Source organism: Cryptotermes secundus, unplaced genomic scaffold (assembly GCF_002891405.2).
Source record: "Cryptotermes secundus unplaced genomic scaffold, Csec_1.0 scaffold1968, whole genome shotgun sequence".
Classification (NCBI taxonomy): domain Eukaryota; kingdom Metazoa; phylum Arthropoda; class Insecta; order Blattodea; family Kalotermitidae; genus Cryptotermes; species Cryptotermes secundus.
Genome location: NW_019739010.1, coordinates 428,958 through 450,836, shown reverse-complemented (window position 1 = coordinate 450,836; position 21,879 = coordinate 428,958). Strand labels below are relative to the sequence as shown.

At 43.3% G+C, this 21,879-nt stretch overlaps 1 protein-coding gene across 5 annotated transcripts in view; it reads left to right on the top strand.

Moving 5' to 3' along the window:
• LOC111871621 (dystrophin, isoforms A/C/F/G/H) overlaps window positions 1–21,879 on the top strand; it is a 502,313-nt gene that overhangs the window by 186,939 nt on the left and 293,495 nt on the right. For 4 of the 5 annotated variants that reach the window (XM_023864848.1, XM_023864845.1, XM_023864850.2 and 1 more), the window contains 3 exons: window positions 8,719–8,775; window positions 11,664–11,875; window positions 20,765–20,919. In XM_023864848.1, the coding sequence (XP_023720616.1) occupies window positions 8,719–8,775; window positions 11,664–11,875; window positions 20,765–20,919 (424 nt within the window). The remainder of the gene's footprint in view (window positions 1–8,718; window positions 8,776–11,663; window positions 11,876–20,764; window positions 20,920–21,879) is intronic. The other variant, XM_023864846.1, reaches the window with a different exon arrangement.

Genomic DNA, 21,879 nt, shown 5'->3' with positions numbered 1-21,879 from the left:
CACATAGAAAAACGGACTTAACGCTGTTACGAACTGACTTTTTGTTCTGGCGATATGTTTTTGAAAGCTGACATATATAGAGACAGAAATATATATATATATATATATTGGTCCAGTCAAAGTAAACGAAAGCTTTGAATAACCCGATACCCTCTGCTAGTGCGCGTAGTCACAAATGCGGAATTTGCACACAAAACTGTTTTGATTTTTTTAATACATTGAACTCTCGCTTGATCTGACATGCTGTGTTACGTGCACGCAGTATGCTAACCAGCACATACTGTGCCCTGTGTACAAAGATATAATTTAACCCTTTAAAGCACAGTGTTCAGGCCTAATGTACAGGCATGTACCACCTGCTTTAACGTAAAAGAACTTCTGAACCATACCCGCAGGGTGTATGTGTGTGTGTGTGTGTGTGTATTGGTTTCGTATGATTTTTAGAACAAAGCGCCATTATTTCCGAAATCAACATTAACGCCTGTTCTTTGTAACAGAGACGTGATGTTTTCTGTGTCATAGGGACTGCATTATCATAAGCTTACATGGCTCTTTCAGTAGAGCGACGGGCTACGGTTTGGACGGCCGGGGTTCGAATCCCATTAGGGACAAGAATTCTGTCTTCGCCACAGGGTCCATACCGGCTCTGGGGCCTACCTAGCCTCCTGTCCTGTCGGTACCGGCGAGTTGTTTTCCCAGGAGTAAAGCGGCTTGGGCGTGAAGCTGACCGTCTCCATCTAGTGCTGAAGTCAAGAATGGTGGAGTTATACCTCCACTCCCCAATATGTCTTCATGACTTAGTGCTTAATTAATTAATCACAGGGAAAGATTTGCTGTGGAATGAATTATCAACTAATATTTGAATTGATTTGTACTTCAGAGAGTTAAACCAAGAAACAGAGTAGATCACTTGAGGTTATAGTTTCATAGGGAGGGACCGGGATAGCTCAGTCGGTATAACGACTGGTTACAGGCTGGATGACCTAGGGGTCGGAGTTCGAATCCCGTTAGGGTCCAGAATTTTCTGTTCTTTCCATGTCGTTCAGACCTGCTCTGGGGCGCACCCAATCTCCTATCCAATGGCTACAAGAGGTTTTCCACGGGGTAGAACAGCCGGGTCATGAAGCTGATGATTCACCTACATCTAGTGCCAAGGTCAAAAAATGTGGATGTGTACATCCACTCCCTTATACACCTTCATGACGCAGTGTTTAAGTACAAGGACAACTTCAGCCTTTATAGTTTGATAGACTGCTATTTTGAAGGTTCCCGGTCCGAATAATTCGTAGAAGGCCAGGCGAACATGTTTCACATTTGTCGTGGTTTTTACTCAGGCCCGCCAGACGAATCCCGAACTAGTATATTGAAATATGTCGCAGGTATTTCTCTGACAACTATTCTTTTTTTCCATTCAAGGCGTAGAATCTTTGCGTAGGGATTTGAGTTTGTCCTAAGTACTCTTGTAAGTCCATCAGTGAAACAGCTCGAGACAATCAGCCTATTTTGCTCATGTCTTGTTGTTTAGAGATCGGTGCATTGTCTCAACTTTTGTGGACGCGTCTTTGAAGTTCTAGAACTCGCCGCTTCTCTAGCGTTGCGCTGTTAATTCCGCTTCCGGGATAGGCGAGGGCACAGCTCGCGTGAATAACTGAGTATCTACTTAAAATAAGCCTCTTAACTTTACTTTTCTGAGATACTTCTGGTCCTACTGGGTTTCCAATACATGTGTAACAAATGAAATTTCTTATGCCATCTACATGGGAGCTTTATTAACTTACCTCCATTGTACTTATCTTGTGAAGAGAACATCTGTAACAGATGCCGCAAGAACGTGGAGTTCTGTCTTCTAAAATATAACGGAATGCAAAAGTAAAGTAAAGCTATCCCTGTAACAGCCCTTGGAGTCCCATGGGGTTGTGAGATGTTGAGTTTCCCACATTTTCTCTAGACAGTCGGCTCGTAGATGGCGATAAGGTTGTCAGCCTTACGCGCCGGCTCCCTTTACCCCCAAGAATATTCCTGGTACTCATTTGTTAGAGGCTGAGTCGACTTCAGGGCCATAGTGCGGCTGGTAGGATTAGATTAATTTAAAAATCCAGTGACCTTCCGGCTTGCAGCATAGTGCCTCAACCAACTACGCTACCACGTGCCCCCTATAACGGCTTGTAGTCAGGTGAAAGTCAGCTGACGTTTCGGAGGAACATATCGACATAGTCTTCAAGGTTGCTGTCTGCTTAATTCAGATTTCTTGCTAGGCTTATTCTCCAGCCATCAAGATGGAGATATGTTATTCCGAAAGTTGGATTGACCTCCGGGCTACATCTCACAACAGGGACAGTTGTGAAAACCTCAGATCCCACATTAAGAGAATTTTTTCAATTCCCAATGCAGTTCAGGGTGGACGTACCGGAGGAGTGTCACTTGATCTAGAAGGCACTTATCATCACTTGTCATCATGTGATTTAGCACTTTTCACCACATAATATTTCCATCAGTTATTTTCAACATCCATACCTTTATTAATGGAAGAGTTCTGTATTTTGGGATATAATGCCGTGTTGTCCGTTGAAAGTCATTCGACGTTTCGGAGAAACATTGTCGCCTTCATGTTCAGAGTCGATGAATAAGCCAGGCAAGAAATAACAATGAACTATATAGCAAGCAAAGCTCTGCTTACTACCTGATAAAGATGGAAGCGACATGTTCCTCCGAAACGTCGGTTGAATTTCGAGAAACTACACGGCGTGATATACCGCTGTGAGAACCTGAAATCCTACCTTTACTGGTTTTACATCAGCTCAGCGGAACGTTCTGGCTTGTTGCCTGAGAGTAAGCAATTGCATTTTAATTTAATTTTTGCTTATTATTTAATTATTTCATTCCTGATTTCTTCTTGTTGAACATGCCTGTATACTTTTGCCGTCTGGTTATGATACACGCATAAATTTTAATTTCGTAATTTGTAGAATTTAACACAGATTGATTTTATGATTATTACGTAATAGTAGGCAGACCGCCTTTGTGGTCTAGTTGTCAGCGTTCCTGGCTATAGATCCAGAGGTCCGGGTTCGATTCCCGGTGCTACCAAATTTTTATCTGACAAGTAGTGGGTCTGGAACGGGTTCAACTCAGCCTCGTGATGATAATTGAGGAGCTATTTAAAGGAAAACGGAGATTAAAGGCCGTGTGGATTCTTTGCGCTGACCCCGCGACATCCTCTATCCGCGGAAGTTGTCACTGAACTTAGCCGACAAGCGGCCGTCGCTCGGTCGGTATAGTTCGCTTGCGGACTAAAATCAAGGAGTTTGTTTTTTTGTTTATTGATGGTAGGCAGATGTAACGTTTATTACAATTTAAATCGGATGTGCAAATAGGTATAACGTTACCAATCCTCGCATTTCTTAATGTTTCTTTTTTCATCTCATTGTCAACAGTCGAAAGAGAAACGATTCGTTACCATGACAACCCACAATATTCCAGTTCCCATTCGGAAGAAAGGCACTTGTGAGAATTCATATATCTATACGTTATGGACATACTGAACAGGAATCAGGCGAGAATTGCGATTGTAATAGTTGAGATGAATTACTAACGCCCAATTAGCAGAGGGCTCGAGTTCATGCCGCCCACATTAGCTGCATGTACAGAGCACTGGAGCTTAATGCAGTAATGAACGAGATTATGACATATTTAATTGCTTTCAAGTGAACTGGATTCCATTACTGTGGGCTTGTTATGTATGCTTTTAGTGTGACTACTATTCATAATATTATAATTGAGCATTCTCTTGCATCGAGGTGTATTTTTCCGTCTCTAATACAACATATTCGGCCTTATATTGCCGAAACTTGTAGAATTGTGATAATTCATATATATTTTAATAACATTTTATACATTTAGCGATCATTTTATGGAATTTAAATGTGAATCAGTGTTATTAATTTGTTGCTTTATAGACGGAAAATAGACCATAAGTTGTTACATCATCTCGTTGAGCAGTAAGAGTTTGCCTGTTAGAACCGTATTAATATACAGCAACAGCGGTTTTGGTTGCGTTCTGTAAGGACCAGAAAAGTGTAAGAACATTAAAAGTACATAGGTCGAAACTTTCTGCTTTACAAAAGTTGGTCTGTCATACAGCATGTGATACAGGGTGTGCTGGCATTTTATCTAATCTGTATAGTGAAGAAACTTCAGAGACTTTTCCTTGCGTTTGAAATTCGTAAGAAGCTTTATATACAGGGTGTCTCAGTAGGAAAGTTAAGTATTCTTGGAGTTCATAGAATCGGCAATTCTAAGGAACAAACTAATACGTACGTGTGTCCTATTCTGAACGGTTTCCGAGATAGAGCTATTTCACTGTACTGTTCCAAAACTGTTGATAAGAAAGAGATATTACGTACTGTTTCTAATGCCGGCATTTATTGTTCAAGTGACAAAGTTGGTATAATACATTTCCAAAAATTCCACCAGCAACATCAGTGCACTTTGCATCTCATGTGAGGACATGGCGTGTTGCTCGTCTGTATAGAGTACAGCAGGCGTGTCAAACTCAACTTGTACAGAGCGCCACCTCAGCCATATAAATAATAGTCCAGGGCCGCATTTCATAATAGAAATATACATTACATTTTGATGCAAGGAAATTTAATTCTATTTATTATTTAGGAATAATTTCAACATAATTACCTAAAGTCACATATCTTACAGTTTCAAAAAGCAAGAGAATGCCATTTCTGAAAAAGTGTCAAACAGCTTTTTAATATGTAAAAAGGGAGATTACACAAGAAATTATGTTAGAAATAGCAAAACATTAATTTCCTGCAGCCTGCAAATTTATGTCTGCGTGAGACTTCTTGTCTTCTGGTCTGTTGGAAAATTGTCTTTACAAAAAATATTTGTACTAAAATTTTAATATTGGTTTTAATATCAATTAGCTCTAAAAGTTGAGGGGCCGCACTTTGTGGCTATGGGGGCCGCATGCGGCCCGAGGGCCATATGTTTGACACGGCTGGTGTAGAGTGTACTTATCTCGGAAACCGCTCGGAATATGTCACATGATGTTCCACTTTTTTGCTTAAAATGACCGATACTGTGACCCCCCCCCCAAATATTTACGTATCTTCGTGGGACATCTTGTTTATAACATTCGTTGAATTAGATATGATTCTATCACCAAAAACACAGGATTAAATGTTGTCATAATCGCTGTTTTGTGATATTGCTATTGTGTAGACCTTACAGCAAATGCGGCTGTTAATAACTCTGCTTCTCAAGGAGAATGCATTTGTTACACTTTAAGAGGGAATTACAGTTTTCTGTTTTCAGATTTCATCGTTCAATTTGTAATATACAGACAGTTTTAATGATTCAGTGAATATGTGATTACTCGTTGCGTTACGCAGTAATGAAGAATGTCAAACAGTTCGGTGATGTGCTGACGAGTTGCCTGTGGAGTGTTCTGTGGTACTAAACCAAAGTAAGCCTACCGCCAACACCCTGGACATTTTCTTTTTTCGGTTTCTTTACGAATTGCGTTTGCGATGTTCAATTTCGATATTTTATGGTATTTGGTAGGGCGTACCAAATTGCGATCTCTGAAAAAAAGGAGTTTATAAACCATGTATTTAACAGCAGGGAATGGTACCCCTCTGTTACTGATTGATGCGCTCAAGTCTACTGCGCAAACCTAACCTAACCGAACCTAGCCCAACCTAGCCCAACCTAACCTAACCTAGCCTACCCTAGCCTAGCCTCACTTCGCCTGGCCCCGTCTCGTCTCGCCTCACTTGAAATTACGTCAAGTCACATAAGTCACGCCAAGTCAAGTCACGCCAGGTTACGTCAAGTCACGTCACGTCACGTCACTTAAAGTCACCTCACGTCACCTCACCTCACCACACCTAACAGCAGGGAATGGTACCCCTTAGTTACTGATTGTTGCGCACAAGTCTACTGCGCAAACACAAACTAACCTAACCTAACCTAAACTAGCCTAACCTAACCTAACCCAACCTAACCTAATCTAATCCATCCTAACCTAACCTACCCTAACATTACCTAGCGTAGCCTCGCCTCTCCCCGCCCCGTCTCGCCTCGCCTCACGTCAAGTCACGCCAAGGCACGTCAATTCACGGCAAGTCACGCCATCACGTCAAGTCACTTCAAGTCACGTGAAGTCACGCCAAGTAACGACAAGTCACTCCAGGTCACGTCAAGTCACGAAAAGTCACGCCAAAGAACATCAGTTCACGGCAAGTCACGACAAGTCACGTCAACTGACGTCAAGCCACGCCAAGTCACGCCGTCACGCAAAGTCACACCAAGACACGTCAAGTCACGAAAAGTCACGTCAAGTCACGTCAAGTAACGCCAAGTTACGTCAAGTCACGTCACGTCACTTCACGTCACCTCACGCCACCACACCTAACTTAAGAGGAGGGAATGGTACCCCTCAGTTACTGATTGATGCGCACAAGACTACTGCGAAAACCTAACCTACCCTAACCTAACCTAACATAACCTAGCCTACCCTAGCCTACCCAAGTCACCCCAAGTCACGTCAAGTCAAGTCACGCCAAGTTACGTCAAGTCACGTCACCTCACGTCACGTCACCTCACCTCACCTCACCTCACCACACCTAACTTAACAGCAGGGAATGGAACCCCTCAGTTACTGATTGTTGCGCACAAGTCTACTGCGCAAACATAAACTACCCTAACCTAACCTAAACTAGCCTAACCTAACCTAACCCAACCTAACCTAATCTAATCCATCCTAACCTAACCTACCCTAACATTACCTAGCCTAGCCTAGCCTCGCCTCACGTCAAGTCACGCCAAGGCACGTCAAGTCACGTCAATTCACGGCAAGTCACGCCGTCACGTGAAGTCACTCCAAGTCCAAGTCACGTGAAGTCACGCAAAGTAACGACAAGTCACTCCAAGTAACGTCAAGTCACGAAAAGTCACGTCAAGTCACGCCAAGGAACGTCAGTTCACGACAAGTCACGTCAAGTGACGTCAAGCCACGCCAAGTCACGCCGTCACGTAAAGTCACGCCAAGACACGTCAAGTCACGAAAAGTCACGGCAAGTCAAGTCAAGTCACGTCACATCACGTCACCTCACCTAACCTCACGACACCTCACCTCACCTAACTTAATGGTCAACTCACGTAAAGTCACTAAAAGTCACGTAAAGCCACGTCAAGTCACGCCAAGCCACGCTAAGTTACGTCAAGTCACCTCACACCACCACACCTCACCTCACCTAACTAAAGACGAGAGAATGGTACCCCTCAGTTACTGATTGATGCGCTCAAGTCTACTGCGCAAACCTAAATTAACCTAAACTAGCCAAACCTAACCTAATCCAAACTAACCTAACCTAACCTAACCTAACCTAGCCTAGCCCCACCCCACCCCACCCCACCCCGTCTCCCCTCGTTTCACGTCAAGTCACGCGAAGACACGTCAAGTCACGAAAAGTCACGTCAAGTCACGTCAAGTGACGTCAAGCCACGTCAGGTCATGCCAAGGCACGCCGTCCCGTCAAGTCACGCCGAGTTACTTCAAGTCACGTCACGTCACGTCACGTCACGTCGCCTCATGTCACCTTACCTCACCTAACCTCACCTCACCTAACCTCACGACACCTCACCTCACCTTACTTAAGAGCAGGGAATGGTACCCCTCAGTTACTGATTGATGCGCACAAGACTTCTGCTCCGCTTAAAGTCACGCTCAAGGGGTTAAGCATCCTGTTGCATTACTATCGCTTTCACACAATAATTCAGTTCCGTCAACAATGCAGCTATTTTATTCTTTCCCTTGCATTGTTGACGGAACTATATTATTCTGTGTAAAAGTTATAGTAATGCAATAGGATGCTTAAATACAAGGGAAAGAATGAAAATAAGAGCATTGTTGACGTAACTGCTCTGTTGTGTGTAAAAGGAGTTCTTAAATTCCAGTCCGTTTATTTATTTCATTTGAAACCTAGTCACTTGTCAACTTTTAGTTACCGCTGTGTCCGTTGATTCAGTTCCAATGAAATGATTTTATCAGTTTTAATATATGAATCTGTATCGATCTAGTTCTTGTCTTTGTAAGTGACTGTGTAAAACTGTGATCACTTAATAACATCTGTAATGTGTAATATTATTTATATATAGATATGATCTGTTTATCACTGGAATTCAAGACTTGGACGATTCTAGAATTATCTCATGCTCTGTATAACATCTCGCATACAAAAGTTGTCCTGTATGTTATGTTTGTACATAATTTTACTCTTGAGATGTTTTACTTATAATCTCTAAAACAGTTTATATGTTATATCTCTTGTTAAAGCTGTTGTTATATATTATATATTATAACCTAACCTATTGGTAGTGGGGTGGGACTAATTCCCTTGTACTGCGGCCACTTCTGGTCTGTTGTACCAGCCCCAGATGATAGGTGAGGGTGATCGTGGAGCAATTGGTGGAATGAAGATTGGCAGGGGAACCGAAGTACTCGGAGAAGACCTGCCCCAATGCCCTTATCCACTACAAATCTCACTTGACCAGACCCGGGATCGAACCCGGGCCGCCGCGGTGTTAAGCCAGCGACTAACCGCTTGAGCTATGGGGTGGCCTATAATAACATAATAATAATTCTTGTATTATTTGTGCTTTGTGCTCGTCTGACGTCATGATTGTTCCTCTTGTCTGCAGCACTGTATGATTCTCTCTGCTCGCCAATCTTATATCATCTTCGGACGTACCTGAAAGGTAACCAAGTTATAACGCCGCTGCACCTTTTGAATTCTAGAAAACAGAACAATTTTCTTTGCATTCACTATCACCTGTCTTCCTGTGCCCTGTAATTGCATGGGGTGAGTGTGCCGGCCCACTGGAATCTAATCATACAAGTGTGGGAGAGATTGTCTAACAGCCCTGAAACTGAAGAGCTCCACCTTCTGGGATATAACGCCGTGTAGTCTGGTCAGAAGTGAACGGACTACTCGGCGCTATATCCCAGAAGACAGAACTCCTCATAACCACCGCTGTGAGAACCTCAGACCCTGCATGGCCCTTGAACTCTTCGACTGTTTATGAGGTTAAATTAGACAGCTTTGTAAGCAGCGACATCTATGTAGAAGAGCGAAGGCAGGAAACGTGCTCATAGCGTATTCTGGCTGTATTTGGCTGCAGATTATACAGGTCACTGGAAGACCGTGTTATGTACGGACTTTTCTACAGCTTTTGTCCAGGGGAGCTGGGATAGCGACTGACTACGGGCTGGACGACCGAGGGGTGGGGGTTCGAGGCCCAGTAATGTCAAGAATTGTCTCTTCTTCGCCTCCAGACCGGTTCTAGGGCATACCCAGCTTCCTGTCGAATGGATACCGGAGCACTTTATCTGGTGCTAAAGCTGCCTGGGCATGAAGCTGACCACTCGCCTCTGACTATTGCCGAGGTAAAAAAAATCGTGGACCTATACATCCACTCCCCCATACTTCATGACATAGCGCAAAATTAATTAAGGACAGGGACAAATTTTGTCCAAAACTTCTTTGGCATCGATATAAGCGGGTTAGACTCGAGATGAATAGAAACTCTCCTGTAAGTAAATATTCGTGTAAAGTGTCTGTTGATGTCAGATTTTAACCTAAATTGGCTCGAGTCATATTTTAGTAGATGTCCCCAGCACAAATTTCATGGAAACTTGTTCATTGGTTCCCGAATTGCGCTCCTAAATCTTATTTCTAACGTACTCTTTGTCGTGGTTACATCGAAAAGTTGCAGAAATCTGCTTATTAAATTCGTTGTCTACCGCGAATGAATTTAAAATGTTAGAACCGCTCAGTATTTTTAATCAAATTGTATATTGGACCGTTTTACTAAAAATGTTCGACACATTTTGTTTCAAATTCTACAGCGTTAAGGATTTCATTAGCTTTTATACACTCATCTCCAGGATAACGGGGACACGCGGTAGCGTAGTTGGTTGAGGCACTATGCTACAAGCCGGAAGGTCACGGATTCCAGTCCCTATGAGGTGGATTTGTTCCATTTACGTAATCCTTCCAGCCGCACTATTGCCCTGTGGTCGCTTCAGCCTCTAACAGAAATGAGTACTAAGAATCTTCCTCTGGGGGTAAAGGGCGGCCGGCGCGTAAGGCTGACAATCTTATCGCCATATGTGAGCCGATTATCTAGAGAAAATGTGGGAGCCTGGACGCCACGCAACACTATCGGACAACACTATGGTCCCTCACAGCCTGTTACAGGGTTAGCTTTACCTCTTATCTCGAGGATATTCCTCGTAATATTTTTCAGAGCGAAAAGTTTTTCCGAACAGAAGCTGCAGAGAAAAATTAAATTATGTGCATAGTACACGCTATGTAGAAGGAGTAAATATTAAGACAAGAGCTTTAGAATTCTTACACTTTACGTACCTTGTGTAACAGTATATACATTTTTATTATCTTCAAAGATATTTCTGGGGGAGTATGAACGCGCAAGGATCGGTCCTGTAATTACAGTTCTCTGTGAAGATATTACAGTTTCGAGTAAGCATTATTAACAGCTTTTTCTTTTGCTAGTGGGGTGGGACTAAGTCCCTTGCACTGCGGCCACTTCTGGCCTATTTCACCAGCCCCAGATGATAGGTGAGGGTGATTGTGGAGGAATTGCTGGAATGAAGTTGGCAGGGGAAACCGAAGTACTGAGAGAAAACCCGCCCTAGCGCCACTTTGTTCACGACAAATCCCACTTGACCAGACCCGGGATCGAACCCGGGCCTACGCGCTGGGAAGCCAGCGACTAACCGCTTGAGCTATGGTGCGGCCTATTAATAGCTTACTTAATCCTTAACGTTCAAAGATCGATTGACTTTACAGTGAAGAAGAAAGATTTCACGTGCTGTAAGCGCTATATAGTTTGTTGTCGGACATTTTGAATTGTAATATGCAGTTCTTACCCTGGAGATGGAAATGTGCGCCAGCAAAATCAGGACCTATAAAGGCTTCACAGAAGTTTCTCTGAAATTGTTGATGTCCTTGGGCCATACTTGTGGCGTAATTATTTTTATTGAACTTTCATTTTTGGATACTTGAAATTATAGGGTTAATTATAGCCAAATAATCGGACACGATGAATAGGTGATGTATGGAAAAAGAGTGTGTTCTCCTGCATTATCATGCTTAGATTTAGTCGTCTATTCCACTCCTGCCTTCCTGCTCTGGGTTGGTTTCTGCAAGTTTCGGGAGATCTTATACTTTTTCTTTCAGTATAGCCTTTGAAATTGCTGAATTTGACCCTTTCCATGCTACAAACAGACACACATGTACATACATACTATCACTAGTTCGATAAGTTAAATGCAGCTAAGTTAGTTTGAGTTATGTGAAGTTAGGTTAGTTTAGTTAGGTTAAGTTAGGTTACAGACGTGTTTGCACGTATTTTGACTCCTTTTTATTACGATTTAGCCAATATAAACAGCTTGGAAAGGGTTAACTTATATAATACATTAATATCTTTACGGATAATGCTGTTCAGGTTTGATTTGTTTCACTTAATTTTACATGTGATGGAAGTATTTAAGAAGGAAGTAATCAGGACACTGAGTAAGCAACCGCTCGTCTCTAAACGATGACACAATTTTGTGATTCCAGTTACGAAATTACGGGAACACTGGGACGAAACAAACTCCAAGGTGATGCAGAGGAAGACGCAGTTGGACGCCATGCTGACGGACAGTCAGCGCTACGAGAGCAAACGGCTGGAGGTGGAAGCTTGGCTGGGGCGAATGGACACACGCCTCGAACGCATGGGACCGGTGGGTCACACTGCAGACGTGTTGGAAGCGCAGCTGAGGGAACAAAAGGTACGAGTAGAGTATAGTGTGACAGTGCTACCAGCTAACTTAATTCTAGTAATGTTCAGTATTATATATGCGAGCCGCAAGGAATCTTGTTTCCGTAAGGGGACCAAACAGTTTGCCTTCAAGTTTACATTTAAACCACTTAAAATATTTTTTTTAAATTACCCTAGAGGTGTGAGTCTTTACAGTAAAACACAGATGGAGCCACAAACTGTGTTTAAGATCATTGGGCTATCAGTGTTTGATTTATTTCACGTTTATCAATTTTGATATTTAAAAGAAAATTAGAGGGGCGAGATATAGTTTGTCCCCCCTCCACTACCCCCCACGTATGATATTTACACGCCCTCTTTAACATGTTTTCATTAATATCAGACCATTGACAGTTACCCAAATTTCGTTACAACAAATTATCTTAGCGGTCGTGTGAAATGGCATCTTTCAGTGTCGGAATGTTATCCCTTTACCCTACGGAGATGTGTGAGGAGTGAAGGTGCAGCTCCATGCAGTTTTTAACATTATCATTAAATGTATTTGAGTGATAACGCCCCACCGCGTAACCCCAGGGAAAGCGTCCGCAGTACCCATTGGATAGAATTGTGGGTCCCTTGGCCCTGCCGAGAATCGAACTCTTAATGCTCGGCTGTCCATCTTGACTTAACAGTACGCTCGAACTGTACCGTCTGAAGTTGTCACTGTTCGGAATTGTATTGTGGAATAGCGCGGTCTGCGTCCTTCACAATTCACATGTCGAACGATTCTCACAGAGACTTGGCACCGAACTAGTATTGCTGTAAATGGAACACAATCATACTTTTACAACGGGAAAAAAACTACGCATCCTCGCCGGTCTTTTGTTTCTAGATTTTTTAAGAACCCTAGAAAATTTAATACACCTCGAGGGGGAAGTGCTGTCCCTTCTGATGAGTCGTCGCCGCCAGTAAAATGTAATACAGGGTGAGTTTCTTTTTAGGCTGCACTTCCTTGAAGCGAACTTAACGCGTAATCATTCTACCTGACGACTGGTGGAGCTCTCTCCGCTTGAGCGCCCTCTGGCAAACCATCTCTCACTGCATGAACAAAATCATACTACATCTGAAGCGGTTCAGTATCACGAAAAAAACTCCGTGGTTTTTAGTCCGCAAGCGAACTATACCGACCGAGCGACCGCGTCTCGTCGACGAAGTTAGTGCCATCTTTTGCGGATAGAAGGTGGCACGTGGTCAGCGCGACGGATCCCACGGCCGTTAATTTCGGTTTCCTAGACCTGAGCCACTACTCTTCCGTTCAAGTAGCTCCTCAGTTATCCTCACGAGGCTGAATGGACCCCGTTCCAGACCCACTACTTCTCAGAAAATCTGGTAGCGCCGGGAATCGAACCCAGGACCTCTGGATCTGTAGCCAGGAACTCCGACCACTAGACCACAGAGGCGGGCTTTGACTTGGAACTTCACTGGCAATCTTCGCAGAAGGCCTCTGTAGACTGGAATCTACATTTATTTTGATTTTCCTCCGCTTCTGTTAGAAGGTACACGCGGTAGCGTAGTTGATTGAGGAACTTTGCTAGAAGCCAGAAGGTCTCGAGTTCGAGTACCAATGAGGTGGATTTTTTCAATTTACGAAATTTACCTTCCAGCCGCAATGTGTCCCTTATTCATATAAATTCAGACTTTAAAGGGTTAATGCCTCCTTATTTCCTTGTAGTCCCGTATTAGGTAACCAAAATCCGACTGCGTAGTAGTTTCCCTCATTATGGAACTGGATTTATGTTCATTAGTGCCCTCGGTATAATCCCTTGGCGCCACTCTTAACAACATTGTGGCTCGAAATGTGGCTTACGGCAAGGAAACATATCTGTAAAGTTAGTATAAGAATTCTTTTGTTGTGAACTATTAATACGCTTCGCACAGATAAGCATAGGAAGACCGTATATTGATCAGTTGTTTGGCCTCCGACTGTCTCCATTAACCGACTTATTTGTAATCTTACTTATAGGTCATACTGAACGTCAGAATAACAGTTTTAGCTCGAAGTATGCCTACCGCGAAGAGCAATCAGAAAGTAGGTTACAAAGCGGATTTCTTGAAATAATTAGCTGTGCCCCACCATGCAGTAATTTGCTGCTGGTTCTCGCCAGCACAGTAAATCTTGGTATAAGGACTCACGACCAAATTGTTATTCGTTCCAAACCTTTTACATGTTTTGAAACAGGGAGGTGGGTTCTGACTGCTACTCTCTGACCTAATCGCCGGAAGTAGTTTGAATCATTCCCTGAATCTTGAAGTGGGATTATCGTCACCGGTTACATGCAGTACGAATGTCCCAAGATGTACCCAGACGATTTTCGGGTAACTTTCGGGCGATCGCATTTTGTGACGTCATTGTCATCATTCATTCATTATCCCTGTTCCTTCCAGGGCCACAGGGAATAACAGAATGCAGCTATTGGGCCCTGTTCTCAGCCGGTTGTTGAACTTCGTTGAATGCTTTTGCCTTTTGTTGGCCATTCCTTCTCATCTGAATTGTTTTTAGTCTGCTTCTGCGGGGGCACCCGGCAGCGTAATTGGTTGAGGCGCTATGCTACAAGCCGGAAGGTCACGGGTTCAAGTCCCAATGAGGTCATTGGATTTTTTTTTCAATTGACCTATTCCTTCTGGCCACACTATGGCCCTGGAGTCGACTCAGCCTCTAACAGAAATGAGTACCAGGAATCTTCCTGGGGGGTAAAACGCGGCCGGCGCGTAGGGCTGACAACCTTACCGCCATCTGTGAACCGATTGTCTAGAAAATGTGGGAACCTCAACATCTCACAACCCTATGGGCCTTCACGGTCTGTTACAGGGATCGCTTTACTTTACTTTACTTTACCCTGCCAATCTTCATTCCACCAATTGCTCCACAATCACCCTCACCTATCATCTGGGTTTGGTACAATAGGCCAGAAGTGGCCGCAGTACAAGGGACTTAGTCCCACCCTACTAGCGATAAAAAAGAATTCTCAGTCTGGTTCTGTTCCCTTGACGATCCCATTCCAGTACTTACCTTTTTAACAATCCTTTTTTTCCCTTTCTAGCGCATATCGAACTCATTTCCCTTCTCTGCTTTAGTTTGTCACTGTAATTTATTGCTGTCATGTTCTGCTCCAAAGTATAAGGGTGTTATGTGCCGTAAACTGTCTTAATATAATGCAGAAATAGACTTAGATAAACTTGCATATGTGGTACAGAGCCATGCTTCTAATAATAATACGCTGCGAAGTGGCACCAACCCACTTCACAGTGAAGATGAAGTCTAGGCGTGGACCGATGGTTGGCGCGAGTGCAGAGGGAACAGGTGGCACCACCTGGTTCGATTTTGTCATGCAAACATCAAGCCTTGCACGTGCCTGATACATAAAGTAGTCACAAAGGGATTGTCCCTTACATGTGTAAGGGATAGTTCAACGTAAAGGGTCCATTGTTCGCTTTGATATTGTTTTCTGCTGTATCTTCTGATCTTCTGACACACGCTGACACATTGCAGAACACTCTACATTAGTTTAACACTTTGGGAATATGCAGAAGGTTTTTTGGAATGCTTTCTTAGAGTTGACCAATGTAAGACCATCGAAAACTCTCGACATAGTGTAAGGGTAATTTGTCTGAAAGGTAAAGTTGTCCCTGTGCTTAACTAATTAAGCACTACGCCATGAAGACGTATGGGGGAATGGATGTATAGATCCACATTTTCTTGACCTCGGCACTAGTTAGAGATGAGTGGTCAGATTCACGCCCCGGCTCCTTTGTCCCTGGTACCCATTGGATTTGAGGTTATGTGGACCCCAGAGCCGGTCTGGACGGCATGGAAAAGTGAAAATTCTTGTCCCCACCAGGACTTGAACTCCGAAACCTCGGTCGTTCATCCAGTAGCCAGTCGCTATACCGACTGCACTATCCCGGCTGAATTTGTTGTAAGTGCCTTGCTTAACTTTCTAAGTTAAAAAAAACCACATGAGAACATATTTTAAATCCCCCATAGGAAAATATTTAGTTCACCCAACATGTTTTGGCAGAAATTTTGCCATCTTCGCTTCTTATTAATTAAGTATATAAGGAAATAGAGTTATACGTTATGTGAATATAATACAATTAAAATGGGAACCGGGGCGGCTCAGTCGCTATAGCGACTGGCTACGGACTCACGATCACGGGTTCGGAGTTCGAGTCCTGGTAGGGTCAAGAATTTTTTCTTCTCCATGTCGTCCAGGCTGGCTCTGGGGCCCACCCGACCTTCTATACAATGTGTACCGGGGGCTGTTTCCCGCGGGTAAAGCGGCTGGGGACGGGAAGCTGACCTCCAACTAGTGCCGAGATCAAGAAAATGTGGATCTGTACATCCATCCACTCCTTCAAACGTGTACATGACGTAGTGCTTAATTAGTTAAGCACAGGGAGAACTTGTTTCACCTTACGGTGAAAATGTGTATCAGAAATCTCATAGTTTCAGTAGTCCCTTACGTGATTCTTGTCAACAAAATCTTAATCAGTTATATTACGTATTTATAACGGTCTTCAAACGATTGGACACTTAAATAAATTAGAGCAATTCATTTTAGGGGTATTAATACCCAGACTGGCATAAAGTAGCTTGGGTAGTTCTACGGTTCCCCTCGATACGTATATCGATCCCTTGCATTGTTTATCCGGATCTTAAAGTACCTACTGTGTTACATCTGGTAGGCTGCCATCTCTCGTCATGCGGTGTGAACTACATGCGCCTAATGCCTCCATCTTGCGTGTTCCTGCAGAACTAGAAATGAGTCATGTGGGTGTTACGTAGCATCGTCATTATACTTATAGCACAATGGAAATCAGTGGTCGTTTCTTAGCTTTACTTTTCGAGTGTTAACATGTACTTAAACATGAGCTGAAGATGACTTTTCGAACGTTTTAAAAGCTTGAGCTGAGGAAATGACGCGGAAGAGTGTTTAGTTTATTGAGTTGAGTTTCATTACTTTACGTAGATCTGTGCCCGCATAACACGAGGTTTTTGTTTTCGTCGTAATTTTGTCTTTCAGTACATACTAAAAGCGTATGGGCTTTATTATGCCTTTAAAGTCATCCCACAACTAATTACTCTCAGCTGGATATTGTTTTATCAAGATAATATAAAAGCAAAGATAAAAATACGGCAATATGTAAAGTTATCGCTGTACTTTATTATGTGACTAAGCATTATGCTCTGAAGGCATGTGGGGAGAGTGGAGGTATGGCTCCACAGTTCTTAACCTTGGCAGTAGATGGAGGTAAGCGGTCTGCTTCACGCCTCTGCCGCTTTACCGCCGTGGATATAACCCCGATTGCCTACTATATAGGAGTCTCAGTGGGCCTCAAAGCCAGCCTGGAGTTATGGAAAAGAGAAAAGTGTCTTGCCTCTGCCTGGAATCGAACTACGGTTGTCAGGCTCATAACCTAATCGCTGTATTTACTGAACTGTCCCGGCTTGAAAGAATATGAAATATCTAATAACTTAGTAATGGAGTTCAGGTTCCCGAAAGAATTTGGCTTAACAGTTCAGTTTACGGAGCCGTTGTGTTTGTGCTGCAGTAGAAACCGTTACAGCAGAAGCGCTCGAACGTGTTTGAACCCACACAAACTGCCTCGATACCGGACATGTTAACAATAGGTGTACATGGGGCGCTTTGCTAAAGTAGACCCGACGTGCATTTCGTCAGTTTAGAATCTCTTTTTGAGTTTTGTGGCGTGGTTGCTAAAATAGAACACTTTGAAACGTCAAACATATTTCGTGAACATTGGCGCCGATAGGGGAAGGCAGAGCCAGGCATTTGTCCTCCACCTTGGATTAAAAAATAAAAGAGACATACCGACTGTTAACGGGGGCACGTAGTAGCGTAGTGGTTAAGGCACTATGCTACAAGTCGGAAGGGCGCGGGTTCAAATACCGATGAGGTCACTGGATTTTTTTCAATTGACCTAATCCTTCCGGCCGCACTATGGTTCACTCAGCCCCTAACAGAAATGAGTACCAGGAATTAAATACATAATTTTCCTGGGGAGTAAAGCGCGGCGGCGCGTAAGGCTGACTCTCACCATCTCACAACCCTATGGGCCTTCACGGCCTGTTACAGGGATAGCTTTACTTTACTTACTTACTTTTACCGAATATTAATCCAATAAAATTAAAGTTGTTTTTGTTGAATAATTCAACGATATATTCAGTATCGAGATTATATTCGTTCGGTAAAAGTAGGCATATTTAACGGATTTCTTCTTTCGTGAATAATGTCGACTGATCAGAAAACGTATCTTCGGCGGCTTTCACGCAGGTCAGTAAGGAAAATTTCTGACTTCCCCCCCCCCGATCCTTTTAGAAAAGCAGCTGCTCCGCTACGGTAACTGTCGGCGCCCATGTTTTTGTACATTCTGTATGTGTGTTTTTCATCCAGACGGTGGACGGCAGTTCAAGAATTTTTTTTTCCACAAAAATGTCTTTCCACAAATTGAATGTAACAAGTGTTTCACGTTTCTTCGACCTGTTGTTATTAATTCGTGAAGACGTTTCCACAACATGAACATTTGCACAGCCCCCATGTTGATATCAGGCGAAAGTAAAGGCAAAAAAATGTGAGGTTACCCCTGTGCTCAATTAATTGAGAACCACGCCATGAAGACAAATGGGGGAGTGGAGGTATAGATTCACTATCCTTGTCCTCACCACTGGATGGAGTTGAGCGGCCAGCTTCACGCCCCAGCCGCTTAAACTCCGGGGAGAGAGGCCACGGAGCCGGTCTGGACGCTGTGGAGTAGAGAAAAATCTCTTTCCCTGTCGGGAACCGAACCCCGGCAGTCCAGTTCGTAGCCTGTGGGGTTGTAAATTATGGGACTGATAGAGTCATGACCTTCGTAACGAAATGATAAGAGTTAATCAACAACGGAAGATTCTAAAGCTGCTTTCTCTTGTACAGACGAGCCAAAATGTGAGGAACTGCACTTGCAAATTTGCGTTCTAGAGATTCTGGCAGAACGAAAATTAGGTTTTCTGATCTCTCCTTTTTTGCCGCTTTAGGTAGGAGAATTTTAAAGAAATGCGCCTGTTCGCTTCTCTGTGTATGTCTCTCTCTTTCTACATGGAACAGCCCCAGTTTTCCTGAGCGGATTTCCGATGAATGTGATACTTGAGGGCGGGGCACCAGAAGTGATTGACACATTCCATTTCGGTTAAAATTGGACAGCAGTTACTGACACTTTACATGAAGACGTATGTACATGTGTTTCTATATGTATCTTGAGCATATTATTTCAGACGAAAGTTGTAGAAAAGAAGGAAGGCCACATTTTATATCCAATTCATTTTCTGTGCAAACCTGAACAGTTTTCGAGACGACTGGAGAGCGAGGGCGTTTGTGTCGTCATCAGTCAACTCAAGATACGTTGCACCAAGTTTAATCATATCCTGTGTTGTAGGTCTTTGCACATATATGAAAGCAAAGTGCGAGAATTGTTATCCTATGTTTATATTTTCAAACGTCTTAAGTATCCAGGATAGCTCAGTCGCTATAGTGATGGGCTACAGGCTGATTTCCGGGGTTTCGATTCCTGGCAGGGCCAGGAGAATTTTTTTTCTACTCCACAGAATCCATACCTTCCCTGTTCCAAATCCACCCTCTTACCTTGGTGGGTACCAGAGGCTCTTTCCTCGAGGGTAAAGCAGATGGGGCTTGAAGCTGACCACTCGACTCTTATGTACTGCTGGCTTTAAGAATGGTGGAGCTATACCTCCACTCCCTCATTCCTCTTCATGGCGGGATGGTTACTCATTTAGGGACAGGGAAAACTTAATTTTTTACTATTTATCCAATATACCTTCAGATATAATAAAGCAATGTTGCACTCAACCCATGTAAGGATGTCCATACAGAGTAAAATAGAACTTTTTAAGCCTTACAGGACAGAGGGGTTTAAACCGTTCCTGAAGGTAACATTTTTACTTACTCTTCCACGAATTATTTGATATAGAGAAATCCGGAAACTAACATCTCCCAGTATCACATATTAGTTTCATCTGTCTGACACAGATTGGCTACTGTCTGGAACGTTTGCCTTAACGTTATGACTGCATTTTGCCCACACATATTATTCTTAGAATAAAAAGTGATTATTTCCCTAAACAGCATTGACAGCATCTTGTAATTGTGATAAAGCTTGCGTTCAGTGAGGTAGGATGTTAACCTGTCAGAGCCCAGTGGTTACTATACGTTCCTCCTACTTTGACATACTAAAATTCTGTAGTATGACCCCACAGAGTGTGTTTGTGGGTTCTGTATTGTTCTCACAATAAACCGGGACTGTTTCCCTAAACGGCAATTAACTGGCTGGGTTTTGTAGGGGAGACGTAATATATTTACCTTGAGGTACAAACTGAATATATTCCTATATTTGTATATTAATTAGAATAAGGGATAATTTTTAAACATAATTTAGATTAACTTCTAGCCTCATGAGGTTAATGACGGTATACTGATGCAGTAAAAGCAAGTGAGGAACGTGAAATATATGCCAAGAAGAATATATTTCACAGAGATATTGGATTTTTGGACTTTATCCATCGTCCTGGTTTTAAGATAACTAAGAAAAACACAACGTTTCGGAAACTGGATCTGTTTCCATCCTCAGGTGAGGGAACACACCTAGTCTGTTGGGTCGCTTAGAAAGAGCTAGCCTCACTCACGTCCAGTCGTGTTTTTCTTAGTTATCTTAAAACCAGGACGATGGATAAAGTCTGAAAACCCAATGTCTCTATGTGTTATACACCATCTTCAGAGTCCTATAGTAACTACAAGAATATATTTGTGTCAGTTGAAGTAAGAGCAGTTTTGTGTGCTTTTGTTTCCAGTCATATCATGCAGAACTGCACCAGTACAAACACCACATTGAATTATTCAATCAGCTCACTCAGAAGTTAATTGCTGTATACCAACAAGATGATACCACCAGGGTGAAGAAGATGACAGAAACAATCAACCAGCGCTATAACAACCTGAACACGAGGTGCGTGGCTGTCGTGGTTAGGCTCTGAGGCACAGATACAGTTCTTGTGGTCCTTTTCCTCCTCCTGTCCTTCTTCCCCATCCATTCACATGCTTCTTCTTCTTTCTTCCTGATCTCCTTTTCCTTCCCCCCACATCACCTGTCACTCATCTGTTCCTCTTCCTCAAGTAGTATCCCTCTCACCTTCTCGTGTACCTCATTTCCACCTCCTTGTGTCTGCCTTCGTAGTCTCCTCCTCCTCCTCCTCCTCCTCGTCTCTTTATTTTCTTAATCTCATCTTCTTTTCCCCATCTCCTTTTTCTCCATATTTCCTCTTGCTCATATCCCCTTTCCTCATTCCCTCCTTGTATCCACCGCCTTGCCTCCTTGTACTGCTCCTCTTCCCATCCATCATGTCTCCTCATCTCTTCATCCTCACTCCTCTTTCTAGTCCCCTTTTCCTTTTTCTTGTCTCCTCTTCCTGCTATCTTTGTTGTTCCCTCCTCCTTGCTCATTTCCTCATCTCCTTGCCTTCTTTGTTTCCTCCTCTCTCTTGTTCCCTCCCCCTCTTTCTTGCCTCTCTCCATGTCTCCTCCCGTTCCTCATCCCTGCCTCATAGCCCATCTCCTCAGCTCCTCCTTGTCCCATCCTTTTCTCTGCATCTCTTCCTCTTCCACATCTTGTCACATCCTATTCCTCTTCTCCTCTTCCTTGTCTTGTCCTTGTCTCCTCCACTTCCTCATCTCCTCTTCCTTGTCATTTCCCCCTTGCTCAACTCTTTTCCCCTCCTTATGCCCACCTCCTTTCATCCTCATTATTGTCTCCCCCTCCTCATCCCCCTCCTGTTCTGTCTCCTCGTCCTCCAGCCCCTCCATGAATTGCGTGACATGGACACTGCACTGGAACTGTCTCTCTGGTCTGCTTCCTTTGTAGGAACTGAGCCTTCAGCACGTCAGTACCCGGTTTGTAAGACAGGAGCAG